Source organism: Ochotona curzoniae, unplaced genomic scaffold (genome assembly GCF_017591425.1).
Source record: "Ochotona curzoniae isolate NIBS_2020 unplaced genomic scaffold, NIBS_Ocur_1.0 contig_899, whole genome shotgun sequence".
NCBI lineage: Eukaryota > Metazoa > Chordata > Mammalia > Lagomorpha > Ochotonidae > Ochotona > Ochotona curzoniae.
The window spans coordinates 2,248,861-2,266,752 of NW_024466605.1; the positions used below are offsets into that span (position 1 = coordinate 2,248,861).

The following is a 17,892-nucleotide window of genomic DNA, read 5'->3' on the forward strand; positions in this document are numbered from 1 at the left end:
GCTGTCCTCGACTGCTTTCCCGGGCCACAGGCAGGGAACTGGAAGGGAAGCGGGGCTGCCGGGATTAGAACCGGCGCCCATATGGGATCCTGGGCGTGCAAGGCGAGGACCTTTAACCACTTGCGCCACCGCGCCGGGCCCAGCTGCTCCACTTCTGATCCAGCTCCCCGCTGCTGTGCCTGAGAATGCAGCAGAAGATGGCACAGGTGCTTGGGTCTCTGCCTCTCACATGGCAGACCAGGAAGCAGCTCTTGACTCCTGGCTTTAGTCTGGGCAAGTTTTAGCTGTTGAGGCCATCTGTGGAGTGAACTAACAGATGGAAGATCTCCCCCTGTCTTTCCCCACTCCCCTTTAATTTTGATTTTCAAATAAATAAAAATGTTGAGAATAAAACTGTGAGGATTCTCTACATTACTCTACTACAGTAGATATTTCAGCTATATTGTAATATATAAAGCAACTACTTCCCCAAGTGCTATGACTTTCAAAATCTTTGTAGCATGTGGCTTTGACGAAGAGGGTATTGGAGAGCTGCAGGCTCTTTGGCCAGTACGATGTTTATCTACAAGTTCACACCTCCACTATAGCACTCCCCAAGGAGGGAGGGTAATGCCACACATGTGCTGGGCCAAAGATCATGTCTGAGAAACAACCAGAAATGTTCACAATTTTCAGCACAGAATTGTGAAGCAAAAACACAGGCTACAAACTCTTGAGCATGGTGCTGGCATGTAGATGGTGCTGAAATAACTCCAGTTTTTACATCCAGGACAGCCATCCTTTGCACATTCCCATGAGCAAGCTGCCTGCCACGCTAAGGGGAGAGCTATGTGTGAAAATCGGTGCAGGCCACGGAAGTGTGGGTGAGTGGTGGAGACGACCTCATTGATCATGTCAAGTGCAAACATGAATGGAGATGGCACAGTCCAGGGAGAATGCATTCCCGGGTGTGTCTAGAAGCTGCCAGCGCTGGTCACGAAATGGTGAGGGTGGAAGTGACCTCTGCATGCACGCCAGCCACAGTCAGCCAGGTGGGAAGGGGGATATGGTGGCTTAGGTACAGGAGAAGGAGCAGGGTGGAAATTGGGAGGGACACAGCCAATATTCTAACCTAACCTGTGACACATCATGTGGGATGAGCCTAGATGAAATAGAAGACACGGGTTCCCAAGCAGGGCTTCCTTGAGGGGACGAAAGTTGCTAATGACAGACTCAGAGCCAGGGATATAAACAGGTGCACAATCCTGAGTTGGCATGTTTTAATGACAACTGTCTCATAAGACCTGTCTGCTTTGTCCTTTTCCTCTCTCCTACCCTCTGCCTCCCAAGTCAGACACCACTGCCCTCCTTCATAGTTAATGGATGTTTTACTCAGCGCTAAATGTTATTACAGGGTGAGGCACTGGGCTATCCAAGCGATCAAGAGGCAAGGTGCCGAGAACCAGGATACAGACCCAAGGAGGGGCAGGGGAGCTGAGGCGTCCCAGGGAGTGACCCAGCAAGGCTGAACCAGTGTGTCATCAAGAGTGGATTCCACATGGAGGAAATGAAAACGCTGGCAAGGCAAGGCAGGGTGGCACAGTCCAAGACGTAAGCAAATATTAGCGTGGCTGGTGTCCAGGAGGGACGTTGCGAGAAGCGACAAGGACATGTTCGTCCTGGCAGGGCTGTGAGATTGAGAGCTTTTAACCTCAAGCAGGACAGAGAGGAAGGTGGGCATGCCCAGATGTGCTGGATGGGTGAGTGCCAGGCCGGGACCAAAGGTCCCCCATCTCCTGGAGCATCAGGATACTCCAAATATCCATGGAAAACTGAAGTGAAAGGCCAGTTTATCTTGGTGTGGAACATTCTGAAGTCCCTGTTTTTTGTGTCTTCAACAAGTTCATAGGAGACACATTATTATGAAACAGCTACATGTGGATTTAAAAATGGTTTTTTGCCTGAGTCTGACTTACCTTTTGATTCTAGTTTCCACAAACATTTCCAAGCGCCCTTGTATACATTACTCTATGCACGCCAGCGGAGTTTAATTTATAACTTGGGAATGGTACGAGACTAACAGGAGCAATAACACGGTAGACCGATTCCAACAGTGTGCTATGATGACAGTCACGTGCACGTGGTCCCCCTCATGGAACATCTCAGTAAACGGTGTGCACCCTTCTCCCTGCGGTGACATGACAGTCCCTCCATGGGCAACCCCCACAGCAGGTGCGTGACTGTGAAGCAGCACGAGGCTGCTCTGGGGGGCCATGTGAATGCCAGCACTGGTAGTGGAGTTGGCTGCTTGAGTGAGCAGCAGATAGAGAGCATCTCCAACGCAGCCGCACACCAAGATTTCATCCTGCTACTCGCAAATGGTGTGCAGCTGAAAACTTAGGAATGGTTTCCTTCTGGAATTTTCCATCCAGTATGTTCAGACTGAGGTTGACTGGGTAATCCATACCACAATGTGGCAGGAGAGGGGGAGGCTGAAGTAAAAGAGTGTGAGGTAGGCATCACAGCTCTCAAAACATGGCAACAGCCCCCAATTTGTATAATCCAAAGGTGACAAGATAAAATAAAATTTTAAAAGACAATCAAGATTTTCTTTAAGTACACTGATCTCTACAAGCTGGAAATATAATCTTATTTTGTGGTTTGTATGACTGTACTCAACAGTGTATTTCTTTCTTGTACTTTCCTCAAATTTGGGTTTCAGTCTTGCCTTCTGCTTTAAAAAACAAGAGGGAATCATAAAGGATGCTTTCCCACTGTTTCTCCATTGTCAGCCCCAAGGTCTTCATACTCCCTCCCTCTATTGTGTTTAACCTCTCAGGAGATTTCAGTCTTCCCTTTTGGGAGTCTGCAGCATTCCAGGGAATGCGCTATGTGAACTAAATTATGCCACCAACTCTGCCATCCATGTAGGAGATGGGAAGGACTTCCTGGCTCCCAGCTTCTTCCATATTCTTCCCTGGATGTAGCAGCCACCTGGGGAGCGAACCAGCAGATGGAAGCATTCTGTCTCTCCCTCTCTCAGTGTTCTTACTTTCAAATAGATAAGTCAATAAATCTCTAAAAAAAAATGAAATAAAAATAAATTGAGGCACCAAGCAACACAATTCACAAGGCTGGTTTCTGAGTGGTCTCTGGTGAACAACCTTGACCATGACTGCTTACTCACTCACTCCCCAGGGCTGCTGTATTACCAGCAGATAAATACAGCGATTCCTCCAACCCTCGCCCCTTAATTTCTACTGAGCAGGTCCTGTATGTGTTCTGAAGCTTAACGATTAAAAACAAAACAAAACAGCCTCAACTTACCTTTTTTAGGATGAACATTCTGATGAGTACAAACAGCAGGCCAGACATGAAACCAGACAAGAGTGGAGATATAAACCAAGAAGCAACTGAATAATTGAAAAAAAAAAAAAACAATGAATGTCAATATCCATATGCAGTCAAGGTCAGATTTATACGCTACGATGATTACTAGCATCCATTACACACGCTGATAAAGGTCCCCACAGTGATGTGCCTTGATTCCTGGGGCAGGGCCAACGTCTATTACACGGTGGCAGCTGCGTGGGCACACGGGCATAGCACCGCAGCCAAACACATGCAGCCAGCCCTCCATGTTCCCTGATTGCCTCAGCATCCTGGGGCCCGCTCTCCTATCAGCACTGGTCTCAACAGGCCCATTTCAAGGCTCCTCCAGGGCCAGGCACTGACTCTCTTTGAGCCTCCATCCCCGTGCTTCCTTACTCTGGGCAGGGGAGCGGGGTGGGAAGGAGGATACCGGGAACCTTTGGGTTTGTTACAGAGTTTAGAAGGAGGCAGAATGCTGGCAGTTCTTAACTGCATTTCCTGATGACTCTGAGTGTAGCTTGAGCCACTCTCCTGGAGGGCCTGGGGATTCTGGGTGCCTCCTTGCAGGTAGGGGATACAGCCTGATCCAGAGCCCCTGATGGCTCCCTGGAGTCTGTCCCAGGAGTCACCCCCAGGATGGAGATGGGGGGGGCTCAAGGGTGTAGTTCAGGTGGGTGGATTGTCAGTGAGGGGCTAAAAGTGTTGAAGGCAGAGTAGGCAGATGAGCTAACTTCTTGGCCTGGTCACAGTGGACACAAACCACAGGGGGCACCTGGGCATGGAACACTGGGCTGGCTCCCTGAAAGACTCCTCTCTCCTCTTCCCAGCTTGGAGACCTTCCTGGGACTCACAGACTGGGTTCAGGCAAACACCCTGCTCTCCTGCCCCAGGAAAACAGCCATTGGGATTCCCAGAGTTCAAAGGGGGAGTTACACACCCACAGAACTCCCAGGGGCAAACGCCTCTTCCTCACAGCAGCTCTTCTAATGCTCAACATTTGAAAGGAGGACAAAAGATTACCCATAAGAAAAATTTACTTCTAATAAAACTTACTCTAGGCAGTGTAAACTTTTTGCTTCTTACATGGAGAAAGAAAATGGCAATTACCGATTTTGACGAGCTCCATCCACTGCACGCCTTTGGTGCCAATGGCAACCAGGGAGAAGCCTATGGTGGCGCCCACGATGCAGTGTGTGCCCGAGATGGGCAATCTCAGGAAAGATGCGATGAGCTGCCATACTGCTGAACCTGTGGATGGAAAGTGGAGGGCAAGTTACAGTCGGGGCCCATGGACCCACTCTGCCACTGGAAAAGGGACTCAGGTGGCTACTCTTCATCCCAGCATTTCCCACAAACTGACTTCTCTGAGTACTAGGGTCTGGACCAAACAAATTAGCTTCTGACTGCAAGTTAAGCTACTGCCTGTGATCCTGGTGTCCCATGTGAGCGCTGGTTTGAGTCCTGGCTACTCTGATTCCAATCCAGCTTCCTGCTAATGCACCAAGGAAAGCCACAGATGATGGCCCAAGTGCCTGGACCCTTGTCACCCATGTGGGAGACTCTGCTGGACCCCCCAGGCTTCTTGGCTTTGGTCTGAACCAGCTCCACCCATTATGGTACTTTGGAAATGCTACCTTTCAAATCAATCACTTTTTTAAAAATTAAAAAAAAATTGTTATTACTCAGTATAGTCTTGGGAGCAGATAGAAGGGGTGGCAAAAGGTTTTTGAGGCCAGTCACTCAGCAACCCAGTCACACTATCCGAGAGGACTTGTTCTGTGGTGAGGTTGGACCAAAACCAGATAAGAGAGATGGTTACTCCTTGAAGTCTCCCAGTGAGGAGAGGGACACTCTAATCTCTGTAAGAGACTGGCAGTGGTAACCACCCTCACTGCACCTGTACCACAACACCAGCCCCTTTTACTAGAAGGTTCTACTCTGTTGCTGAGTCTTGCTTGCTGGGAGGTGGCCTGGGTTCTGGCCTGGCGTCCTATGCTCTCAGTCCTTCTACGCATGCCTGCAGTGAGGGCTTCGGGTTCCTTGCAGCCATGGGCCATCCGATCAGAGACTGTCACGAGCAAGGGAATGGTGAGAGTGGCAGGCAGTGGGGAGGGCTCCCCAGTAGACCCGAGCACAGAAAGGCTCATTGGAAAAGTAGGGGGGACAGCAGGTCTGGCTGCTTGGCAGCAGAGGCGAGCTGCAGCAGGCCTCGGCACTTTCCTTCAGGGGGATTCTGAGTTACAGAAGCTTGGAGGTGGCGCCAGGGGCCCCAGTGTGTGAAACAGCAGGGACAGCTGCTCCGAGCAGGGCAGGGCATGCCGACCTCTGAGCTAGCCACAGAGCCTGCAGCGCAAGCACAGGGACCAGGCCTGGGCTATCAGCCGGGATGAATTCTGTGGCAGCAATGAGGCATCCACCTCGGGGCCTTGGTTGCTCCACCACCCCGACTCCCCCGGTTGCGGGGGGCGGGGGGGGAGAACCTGCTGTTTTAAAAATAGAGCTGGAGCCTGAGGAATGTTGAGGAGCCCAGAGCCTGTGGCCTGAACAGCCACTTTCTGATTTATGTTCTTACAAGCATTAGACTAGTCTAACGATGAGACACAGCGGGATAAACTCGCCTGACTTAATACCAGCAGTCTCCTTCCCCAGAGCTGCCACATTCCCCCTAACTGACCCAACAGGATGCACCCTGGAGCAGAGAGCTGGTGAGGGCAGACGGAGGTGCGTTCCTGACTGTGCCTGGATGAAAGGAAGGACAGTGGGGGAAGGGAGCTCCCGGCACCCCACAGAGGAGAGGAACAGAGGGTGGGATGAGAGTACGGGCAGAGGAGAGAAGCAGCCGGCTTCGGGCCGGAAAAGCTGCTGTGGCAGGGCAGGTGGCAGCTGTGGTGCCCCGCCCTCGGCTGCCCACCCAGCCCACTGTAGTGTGACACGAGTGTTGGGACACCAGTCCTGGACCTGGGGCTGGAGCTTCTAAAGGACAAGATATCAGGGCAGGATAAATGGGCAGGGAAAGAGAAAGGGGGAAATGATGGAGGAGGAATTCTGAGAGGACAACCGGAAGAACCCAGGCATGTGCGCACAGACCGTGCTGGTGGGTGCGTCGAACACTAGGACGCCACCTTCCTTCCGTCAGCACAATGCCCCTTCGCGAGGGACCAACTACACGACTTGGTAGCTCTCAACAGCCCAATCAGCTGACCACACACTGAAAATTCAAAAAGAAACCAAAGCAAATGACACCGTGTTATTCAAGCAAAACCCCAAATTGCTTTGGTAAACCCCAACTCCGGCTGGCATTGAGTGTCCTTCAGACTTTTGGTGGAGAGCCAGGGCATGTGGGCTGGGAAAGTGGGAAGCTGGGCGGGCAGCCGACCGAAGGTCCCTCCACGGTAACGTGGGACTCTGCCTTACGGGCGTTCTGTTGGCCAGGCTCTCTGGCCAATTGCTCCTCTTGACTCCATGGCAGGGAGAACTTCTGTCTTGTCCTTATTTTGCCCCCATACTTTCCACACACTTTGACCAGGCTACTGCCTTTGAGGTCAAGTTGGAGTTGTGTGACACACATGTCAGTGTTGGTGAACTTTCCCCAGGGTGGTTTCAGTCATACCCAACCATGCTGAGGAATGGATAGTAAGTACAGTTCGGTGAACATCCAACAGCAACAAAAGCTATTGGGATAGAGTAAAAGCCTTTGAACCTGCCATCCTCACAGTGCCCTGGGAATAGGGCTCCAAGAGCATGTAGCCAGCCTACCGTGTGGGCAGCAGCTTGCAGGTCCTTGGGGTACTGGCCTGATTTCCACCTCAGCCACTTCACACAGCCACAGAGCAACAGGGGCCAGCAGCCAAATCAGGCATGTGATCCCCACTTCCTCTGTGCCTAAGGCCTGGGTGGTGTTAAGGTACAGGGATGGGCGGCACACAGCTGTGACCCTGGACATGGCATCTTATGACAGTACAGGGCTGACAGTGATGAAAGCTCCCCCAACCTGGATGTATGGCTGTCTGCCTGGAGGTGAGCAGAGAGGGCCCTGTCAGTTCTGCCCTGGCGCCTTCCTGCCTGGCGAGGCCGGAGGAAAAGCGCCCACACCAAGCTGCAAGGGTGTGGTCACCTTGGTAGCCATGGAAATAAAGACATCACCCTGCCTGGCCAATCCATCCACTTCTGAGCCCAGTTCACTCACCTCTAAGACTTAGACAACTGACATGTGCCAATAACAGGCCATACACACACACACACACACAGAGACACACACACACACACAGAGACACACACATGACACAAATGACCACTGGGCTGGTAATGCAGCTCCCAGAAGATGATTAAAAAAAAAAAAAAAAAAAAAGCAAAAACCAACAAAGGATCAAAGGATTATTACAAATGCAAAATGCAGAACACCAGGGTTTGTTAAAACAGTAGCACTGGATTAAGGCTCTTTCAGGAACTGCTATACAACTCAAACTGACAGCACAAACTCCATTAATAAATGTTGTTTTCTGACCTCAAGCTTTAAAACCATTGCATCCTATTTTAGAGAAAAAAAGTATACAAACAACCTTCAAGGCAACGCATGTGTCAATCTTTAGCATGTATTCCCCTGGACTTGTTATTTCTTCAGTAACTTTTAAAGGACGCCAAAGCAGTAATGAGTAGTACACAACAAACATCTTTTTTGGGGTACTTTATGGAAAGGGTTCACTTAGCCAAAATCTGGCTTAATAAGCAAACCTGTGAAAAAAAAATTGAGAAAACAAAAATGTCTGATATTAAAACACTTTAAAAAATCAAATGGAAGGCCTGGTGCTCGGGCCTAGTGGCTAAAGTCCTCGCCTTGCATGCACTGGGATCCCATATGGGCACCGATTCTTATCCCGGCAGCCCCGCTTCCCACCCTGCTCCCTGCTTGTGGCCTGGGAAAGCAGTCGAGGATGGCCCAAAGCCTTGGGACCCTGCACCCACATTGGAGATGCGGAGGAAGCTCCTGGCTTCAGAACGGCTCAGCTCTAGCTGTTGTGGCCACTTGGGGAGTGAACCAGCTGACCGAAGATCTTCCTGTCTCTCTTAAACTCTGTAAATCTGACTTTCCAATAAAAATAAATAAATCTTTGAAAAAATCAAAAGTTCAGCATGCAAACACATGGAGAAGCAAGTTTGAAACATTGAGCTCATCCTGGAAGGAAAGTGAAGGGCAAACCACACAGGCGGGGAGGAGGCAGGAGAAACAGGTGGTGGCCCCACCTCCCACAGGAAGGAAGGAAGGAGGCTGGCTGGCTACTCACCGACCATGGCGCTGACCTCGCCCGCCATCAGCGTCTCCACCGTGTCGTTGTACAGGTTCACATCGATGATACCTTTGCGGATGGTCTCTCCTACCTTGGCGCCCAGCAGCACGGAGCCGGTGGTTTCAAATATTGAAGCCAAGATGCAGGCCTGTCTCAAGGTCACCACGCCAGACCCCACGGCCGTGCCGAACGAGTTGGCCACGTCGTTGGCGCCGACAGAGAAGGCCAAGATGAAGGCTATGATGAAGCCCAAAATGACCATCCACAGATACCCCTCCGCAGCCATCTTGATGGGTGGGGCACTGTGTCTGTGGCAGCAAGTGTTTTAAATGAACAACGTGTGAGGTCAGGAGCTCCCTAAGGCCGAAAGTTCTCGTAAACACTGAGCGGGCGTGCTCAGGAAAGTGCTGGACGGCAGCAGGGCCTGAACAAACTGCTAACTGCTGGCTTTCGAGCCACTGTCAGTACAGTTCATTGGGCTGGGTTCAGTCAGCGGGAGAACGCATTCCATATTTTTCCTCGCGATCCGAGAAAGCTGTGATGTCTCCTTCTGCAACAGAGAGAAAACAAAAGCCATCAATGACCCCAAGCAACCTGTAACAGTTTGTTCTTTCAGAAGTGAACGTTTTTAAGCCCGCTGTTGGGATCTGATTTCGGCATGTGACACATCTCACCCCAAAGCGATTCAAGGAAGATTATAATTAGGTTACTCACCTCCCTCCAACCTCCTGCCGCCCACCACACCAGTACCACCACACAGCTCCCCGGCCCCCAAGATCTGGTTTCTGCATTGTTTGTTAGAGGTTGAAGCAGTTTTAACTGGAGACCCACAACCAGCTTAACTAGGTTAATACAACACTTATCCACTGATAGTAAGTCAAGCTAGGTTAATTTTTTTTTAAATGCATTGTTTCTCAGAGAGGAGCAATTGTCTCAAGGGAGTCCAGGGGGAGAGAGAGGTTCGGGGTGTCTCCTTTCTCAGCTGTCCTGCTGCCGATCCTGCAGGCTGTGAGCAGCATATCCCACGTGGGGTAAGGAAGGGGAGGTTCCCAGGCTCTGGGAAACTTCTCTGTCACTCACAGAGGGCAGCAAAGGTGGGAGTGCGAAGGCCTCGAGGCAGGATGAGGGAGGGGATGGAGCAGACTGTGGTGTTGCTGTTTGCTGCCTAACTTGCTCCAGAAGAGCTGAGCGGCAGGGGGTGAAGGTTGGGGGTGGAGGCTCCATGCCCTCCTCCTCCTCCTCCTCCTCCTCTCTGGCCCTCTCACCTGACCCCAGACCTCAGCCCCTGTCCATGGCAGGGGTGCCTCTGCACAAGCCTTGGGGCTTCCGGGCCCTTGGGTTCCTTGTGCCAGGATAAAACTGTCCCTGACAGCTGCATGGCTCACGCCTCGCTCCATGTAGGGCTCTGCTCACATGTCACTGCCCAAGCCAGCTTCCCCTCCCCTCGCCCGTCACCGGACTCACTCCTGCATGTACTCATTCATCCCTCTTGGGCCGGAACACAGGGACTTCTGCCAGTGCTGTATCCGCCGTGCCCACAGCAGTGCCTGGCATGCAGGAACCCTTGCTCGCCTGCTGAGTGAACCAAGGGGGCACACTACTTAGTGACTGCACAGGTCCCTCATGCTGCAATGGGGAGGGAATGCCACAGATTCCACCAATGCCCTCTCAGCTGCAGCCGCCTGTTCCCGGCATGGCGTCAGTAACACACACAGGATGCTCAAGAGCCCCGTGGTTTCCTCGTACCTGCTCTAGGGTTGACCTGAACGCAGCAGACTCACTCTGTTGGCAGCAACATTATTTGGGGTGGGGTAGGGGATGCGGGACACTAAAGCACACGTGTGTTGTGATTATGGGGTGTGAGACGGGCATGGACAAAGATCAAGTTATAACGTGCTGAAATTACAAGAGCAGCAGAGTGGGAACTGCTGTGCTGTACGTGGCATTCTGTTTTCTTTCCAGACTGGGGGAGGGTGCGCCCACAAGTCCATGGCAGCTGAAATTCAAAGTGTCTTTTGGTGCAAAAGTTTCTGAAACCCATGCAAGGAGGAGCCTTGCCCTAAAAAAGTGAGTGTAAAATGTATATTATGAAAAAAACCCTATTTACAGATTTCAAGTATTTTTTTTGCACCAAATGAATCTTTTAAAAAAAGATTTGATTCATTCATTAATTCAAAACATGGAGTAAAAGAGAGAAATGGAGAAAGGTGGGAAGGAATCCTTCACTTGCTGGTTCACTGTCCCAAGTGGTTTCAACTGCCAGGGCTGGGCCAGGCCAAAGCCAGGAGCCTGGAGCTTCATCTGGGTCTCCTACCTGGGTAACAGGAGCCCAAGTATCTGGGGCCATTGTGTGGTACTTTCCCAGGCACATCAGCAGGGAGCTGGATTGGAAGCAGAGCAGCAGGGACTTGAACCAGCACCTGATATGATATGCTGGCATCACAGGCAGTGATTTAATGTGCTGCACTCAATATCAGTGCCTAACTTTAATTTTATTTCTCCATAAACTTGCTGAAGCATCCTCTGATAGCGTGATTACATGTTTTTCAAGTAAAAATAACATACAACAAACAAATCAACACATACCACCTCCTGTATATGCACTGACACAAAACGTGCATGGCTAGATCTGAGCCAGGGCAGACACAGGACTAGACTCATGTAGCCAAAGCTCTCCCACCCTGATATGCACCTTGTTACAGTTCCAAACCAACCAGGAGACAGGAACACAGGGCCCCCAACTACAAAAGACCCGTACTGCCTTGTGAAAGGTTATCATTAATCTGCCTGTGAGCCCAGGGTAGCCCAGTGTGGTGCATGTGTGCGTGCACACACACACACATACACACAACTTTCCTTGGGTGACGCTAGTGAGCCAGGCTACCAAGCTCCAGGAAACAAAACCAACAGTCCTGCAGGGAAGAGGGAGCCAAGACAGGGGTGGGGGGTAGGCAAACCAGGATGCTGAAAAGGGGCCCTCCACAGCACCCATGCAGCTCATGTCCCAGAGACCCAGGCGAGCAGTCCACAACTGTCTGCTGTACCGTGCCCTCGCATTGACAGCTTCTTGCAGCTCATCTGATGGATCTGGGGCTGCTGTTTTCTGAGAGCCTCCTCTATGTCCATCCTCAGGGCTGACCAAGGGGTGTGGCCCTGCCATATGAGGATCTCAGAGCCTAGGGCAGGCATTAAGGTCTACAGATGTGTGCCCGTGGGCTGTGGCGAGACATGGCACCATGGCAGCATGGACGAGGTATGACCTGTCCCAGCAGGCAGCTGCAGGAACAGACCTGAGCCTGGGGATGGGCAGGAGAATTCACTCTGGGGTTGGCTGAAGCACTGCTTCCCAGCGCTCCTCAGTGCATGGGGGAAGGGTGGAGCCGTGAGGGACCTTTTGCCAATATTCAAACCCTGGGATGCTCCTGATGAGCCTAGATCAGACATGGCCTTCCTTCCTTCCTTCCTTCCAGGAAAATAAATTCTTTATTTGAAAGGCAGAGTAACAGATTATGGAGGAGAGACAGAGAGCAAAAGAGATCTTCCATCTACTGCTTCACTCCCCAAATGTTTGCAAAACCCCGGGATGAGCCAATTCAAAGCCAGGAACCTGGAGCTTTTTCTGTGTCTCCCATGTGGATGCAGGGCTCCAAGCACTTGGTTTATCCTCTGCTGCTTTGCTGGGAGCCTGGAGAGGAAGTGGAGCAGCTGGGCCTCAAACTGTCACCCATTTGGGATGCTGGCATTGAAGGCAGAGGCTTAAGCTGTTATGCCATGGTGCTGACTTCCAGACTTGGGCCATAGCATGGGGAAGAGACTGGATGGAAGACAAGAACAAAGGCACAGAGATCAACAGGAGGCCTTGGGAGGGGCAGACCAGCAGGAGTGCCTGGGAGCTGTGGGCCAGGCAACGGGATGGGGGTGGGGGTAGAGAGGGATGGTAAAGGGAGAGAAAATGACAGAGGCCTTTCAGTGGTGAAACTCGATGGGAAGTGGCAATGGCTTGTGGGTAGGGTTGATATATGATAGAAAGCTACTGACAGACCTAGGCTGTGCTTCTCTCTCTTTAGTTCTGCTTTCTGGTGGCAGGATGGGGTTTGAGCACAGCTCCCTTGGACACACTGCACCTGGGGACAGACTGTAGGCACACAGGCCGACAGGGGAGGCTGGGGCAGCCCAGAGCCGCAGCTGGTGGGGATGGGGATGAATTACCCCGTGTTGCCGTTGGCAGGAGATCCCTACACAGGTAAGGTTGGTCAGTTACCTGCACAGTTGTGGGTTTCTCTCCTGTGGTCACAGCCTGACCAGCCTGCCAAAGCCCAACAGAAGATCAGAATGGTTTCTATGTCCCAGGTCACCGAGGCCCATTATTTTGCTGCAAGCTTGAATACTTTGCTTGCCTCCCCTTGGCATCAAGTTTTAGAGGTCATAACAAAATATGACCAAGTTCTTACATGACTATAAGATCCCCTACATACAATGGAGTCAGTGGCAGGCTGGGGGACCCACACAAAGGCCAGACCTACCAAGGATCTGGAGAGCCCAAATCCAGGTCTGAGTTGGCCAGGTGGCAAAGTTTTAGAGTTGGATGTCAAAGTGGGGGAAACACTGACTCACTGGATACAGAAGTGGAGTGAGGCAAGAGCTGACACCCTGGAAAGAAAAGAGTAGTTAGATCCTTACCTCACACCAAAGATTTCAGAGTAAAGTTGGAAATGCAACGAGAGTAAGAAAGCATACAGGTAAACATGTACTCAAAATCTGCCTGTGGGCATTCTAGACGTGATGCTGTGTGCATGAGAACCACGTGCCCTGGAGACGGCAGGGTCTCCGGAGGAGCACACAGAAGTGTTCCTGACTTCAGGGCTGCTAGGAATTCCCAGCTGACCACTCCCTGTAAGTGCTTTTCTGGAACAGACCAGTGTCATTGTGTAAGGACATATGGGAGGCTCAGAACTAGCTTCCCAACTCTTCCCCTGCCTCACAGGACAGATACCCCGCTGTTGCGGATGCTGCCTTCCTGCATTCTAGGAGTTTCTGAACCAGCTGTGAGAGGCATGCCCACTGTGCAGCAGGCTAGCGACAGCCTCACTGTTCCTCACAGCTCCTCCAGTGCGTGTCCTCAGAACCACAGGATGCAGGTTTGGAACCCTGGGGGCCAGGAACCCACTCAGGGTAAGGATGGGCAGATCAAGTCCTGGGGCTGTAACAGTCAGGGAACTCAAGCCCCAACCCATCTCTGCTACTCTCTGGTGACAACGTTAGGTAAGCCCTGTTACACAGCAGCTGTAGATGGGGAAAGTGGTGATACGCACGCTCAAAGGAATCACAGTGAAGGACCACAGCTCATCTGTGGGTTCTGTAAGCTGTGGGCAGGCCTTAACCATCCTGTCATGTGCTCACAGCTACCTGAAGTTTCAAAGCTTCAACAGCATGCTGCTTCTCTCTCCATTCCCAGCTCCCCCCATCCCAGAAGCCACCTGGGTTCGCCTTGCCCTGCCACCACCTCCCTGCCAGGCAGGTACCAGCCTTGCATTGGCATCAGTGGTGACACATTCTGCCAGGGGTGGGAACTTTTATGTGAAGGGAGATGAAGAGGTCGAGGAAAGGCAAAACTGGGGCTGGTGTTGTGGTGTACTGGGTTAAGTCGCCACCTGTGACAGTGTCAGCACCCCATTTGGGCACCAGTTGGAGTCCCAGCTACTCCACTTGCAGTCTAGTTCACCGCTAATACATCTGGGAAATCAGAAGAAGATGACCCAAGTGCTTTGACTCCTGCACCCCTATGGAAGACCCAGATGTATCTTCTGGCTCCTGGCTTTGGCCTGGCCTAGTCCTGGCTATTGTAGCCACCTGGGGAATGAACCAACAGATGGAAGACCTCTTTCTGTAACCTTACCTTTTAAATAAATCATAAAATAAATCTTTCAAAAAGACAGTAAAATACTCATGAGTGCTAAGAAAAAAAAAAGAAAAAGAAAAAGAAAGAAAACCTAACAGCGTCCAAGCCTCTTGGGAAGCAGTCTGGTGGTATGTGTTACACAGCCAGGTCTGGACATGTGTGTCCACACTCAGGACACTGCAGGTGACCCTTGCACAAACCACGCCTCAACAGAACTGATCAGAAAGGAAAACCACATGGACACAACTCACCTGATGACATTTTTCTGTCCCTTTATGGCAAGCACACCCCTCTTCCCCATACATACCCAGACACCCCACCCTGCCACCAAGTCTACTAGGAAGTAACATGAGACATTGAAGCAAAACTGGGAAGTCCAGCAAGGGCCCAGGACAGGTGCCTGACAGCTGTTCCAAGAGTGGCAACATGGGGGCCAGTGCTATGGTATAGCATGCTAAGATTCTGCCTGCAGTGCCAGCATCCTACATGGATGCCAGCTCATGTCTTGGCTATTCCACTTCCTATCTAGTTTCTTACTTATGGCCTGGGCAGCTGAAGGGGGTATACACAGTTCCCCAGAGTCAGTACTTGTTCTCAGCGGGAGCATGTGCTAGGCTGGTCACAAGACAGCCGTCCCAGCAGCCCATGAGGGACTTTGGGGTATTCCTCACGACACATACCTCAAAGGTTTGTGGAAACAGGAACAGCATTTAGGTGTGGGTGGACACCGACGCCTAGGGATGTATACTGCGGTACCCCCTGTGACAATCAAGACAGAGGAAAAACTGTCTCAATATCCCAGACAAGAGAAAGGCTGAGAAAATGACCAGAGGACCCAAACTGTGGCCCAGAGCACCAAGCCACTGCTCACGATGCTGGCATCCCACAGGGGAGTGTGAGTTTAGTCCCGGCTGCTCTGCTTCTGATCCTGTCCCCTGTTAATGTGCCTGGAAGGCAGCAGGTGATGCCCCTGCCACTGATGGGAGAGACCCGGATGGAGCTGCTGCCTTTCAGCTTTGGCCTGGTCCAGTTCTGGCCATTGTGGCCTTTTGGGGAGTGAATCAGGGGATGGAAGACCTCTCTTCTTCCCCTAAGGTTGACATGCTAAGTAGTCACTAAGCAGGACACGAGCCCTGAGCTTCTCATGAGCCCAGGATGGAGGGACACCATGTGATCAACGAGTGGGCCTCCCAGCAGCACGTGGGCAGGCAGAATTTACTCGGTTTCCCACCCACAGCCAAGATGCCTGCTGCTGGCTCGCGGACACGCTGGCGCTCTGTGCTCAGGGGGAAGACCTCAGCGTGGCTCTCTAGCCACCCAGTCTGCCCGGTGGGTGGGACTCGACAACCCCTTCCTCAGCTCCTCCTCTCCTGAGATTCCTCTCTCCACTTCTCAGGAGATTTGTCTGCTGGGACTGAACTCACCACCACCACTACCATCATCCTCATCATTCTCATCATCCTCACAATGTCATGACAGTGCTAAGTACTTTGCAGGTCTCTGAAACAGCATTGGAGGTGTGTGCTTACAAGAAGCAACCTCTAATTCTTCCGTTTTTCCTGTATGGGGTTCATAGCTCTGGAGACGCAGGCACAGTGTTGGAGTTGGAAGGGACTGGCTTGGTCGGTGGGTAACAGGCGTGAGTGACGGAAAGCTTGGGTAATAAACTGCTAAGGCTCTTCTCTGGCTATGGTCAGTTTGCACGTGTGGAGGAGGCGCCCAGCCGCACTGTCTGCTCGGCCTTCCCAGCTCCCATTCCTGTGACCCTGGCTTGAGTAAGCCAGTGAATAGGGAGCGGCGACTAGGCGGGAGGACAGGCTGATAAGGACAACGGGCTGCTGAGAAGGCCATAGCGCTTGTGTCCCTGAGGGACACTCAAGGTCAGCCAACACCCAACAATGCCTGCTGCATCAAGCAGAGACTGTGGGCTCAGGCAGAGGCAGCTCGCCACCCAGAGCTGTCAGCCACACAACTGTTCCACAGGGAGAAGGCTGGAAACTTCTGACCCTTCCCGGGGCGGGCGCAGTCAGCAATGTCACCAGTTAACTTTTGGTCCTAGCCCCTGTCTCACGTTTCCACTCTGGCACCCGAGGGCTTGGTCCTCCCAGCCCGGGCCTGTCCCGTCTCTGGGCCTCCCTCCTGCTGCGCTCACTCTCCTGCCTGTGTGCTGCCCATCCCAACCATTTACATTTCCTTCCAGCTCAGACAACTTGTGTGAGGTTTCCATGTTTTCCTCACAGCCTTTTGCTCTCTGAGCAGGCAAGTTATGTAAAACCTACTGAGTAAACACATTTTTAAAGGATTAAAGAAACAAGCAGGAAAAAAAAAAAAAAAAGGTAAAGGCCGAAGAGTTAGGGTGCCATGGAAGGAAGGAGCAAAGATCTGGGTGCCTGTTCCATCCTAGATGACGCAGGTGATGGCTCCAGTGCTGAGGTCCTTGCCACCCAAGGGGGAGACCAGATGGAGCCCCAGGCTCCTGACTTCACATGGCCCAGCCCTGGGTGCTGTGGGCATTCAGAGAGGGAACCACCAGAAGGCACATCTTTATCTTTATGGCTTTCCAAATCAAATAAATGAATAAATGAAAATGAGGCCAAGAAACAGCTACGATGCACACCAACTATTCTTACCTAACTGAAGATGTAACACAAAGAAACAAGACTTTGATGTCACAGGACCAGCTGCATTTTGATGGGAAGAGAGAATTTAAAGTCAGGTGTGGCACTGTAGGTGGCAGCTGCAGCTGCTGTGTGGAATGCCAGCATCCCCTCAGAGAACCAATTTTAGTACTCCCCCTCTTCCCAATCCATTTCCCATCCAGCCTGAGAAAGCAGTGGAGGATAGCCCAGTTCCTTGGGTCCCTGCACCTGTGTGGGAGACCCAGCTCTTGGCTCCTGCCTTCAGCCTGGTCCATCCCTGGCCACTGGGACTATCTGGGGAGTGAACCAGTGGATGGGAGATTTCTGCCTCTCTATCTGCCTTTCAAATACATAGACTCACATTAAAACAAAACAAACAAGCAAACAACAACAAACAACCAATTAAAAAAACCAGAAAAAAGCCACCATTAACTGAGTGGGCTACTGCCCACCAACATGTGCCCGGACTGGACATGGAGCGTTCCTGCAACAGGGATTTTTTTCAGCTGATCCCCATCTTGCTAGCAGTGTCTCTAGAGTGACTTGGACCAGAACAGCCGCACTTCCATTCTGAGAAGGCAGCGAAGGCTTTGGAACGTTACTGCACCCCTTGCCTGCCTTTCTGTATGCACTGCCCATGGATTCCCCCACAGAGGGTCCCAGTTTTTGTTCCCTGGTCACACCAAACACAGATGAATTTTTGTGAGCAGATCATTTG

General features: G+C 51.6%; 1 protein-coding gene across 1 annotated transcript in view; it reads right to left on the reverse strand.

The window, feature by feature from the left end:
- Positions 1 to 17,892, reverse strand: part of SLC20A2 (solute carrier family 20 member 2) — an 89,193-nt gene that overhangs the window by 23,851 nt on the left and 47,450 nt on the right. The window contains exons 3-5 of the mRNA XM_040994180.1: positions 8,634 to 9,186; positions 4,459 to 4,599; positions 3,307 to 3,392 (exon numbers count right to left, since the gene is read on the reverse strand). Of these exons, the coding sequence (XP_040850114.1) occupies positions 3,307 to 3,392; positions 4,459 to 4,599; positions 8,634 to 8,922 (516 nt within the window). The 5' untranslated portion in view covers positions 8,923 to 9,186. The remainder of the gene's footprint in view (positions 1 to 3,306; positions 3,393 to 4,458; positions 4,600 to 8,633; positions 9,187 to 17,892) is intronic.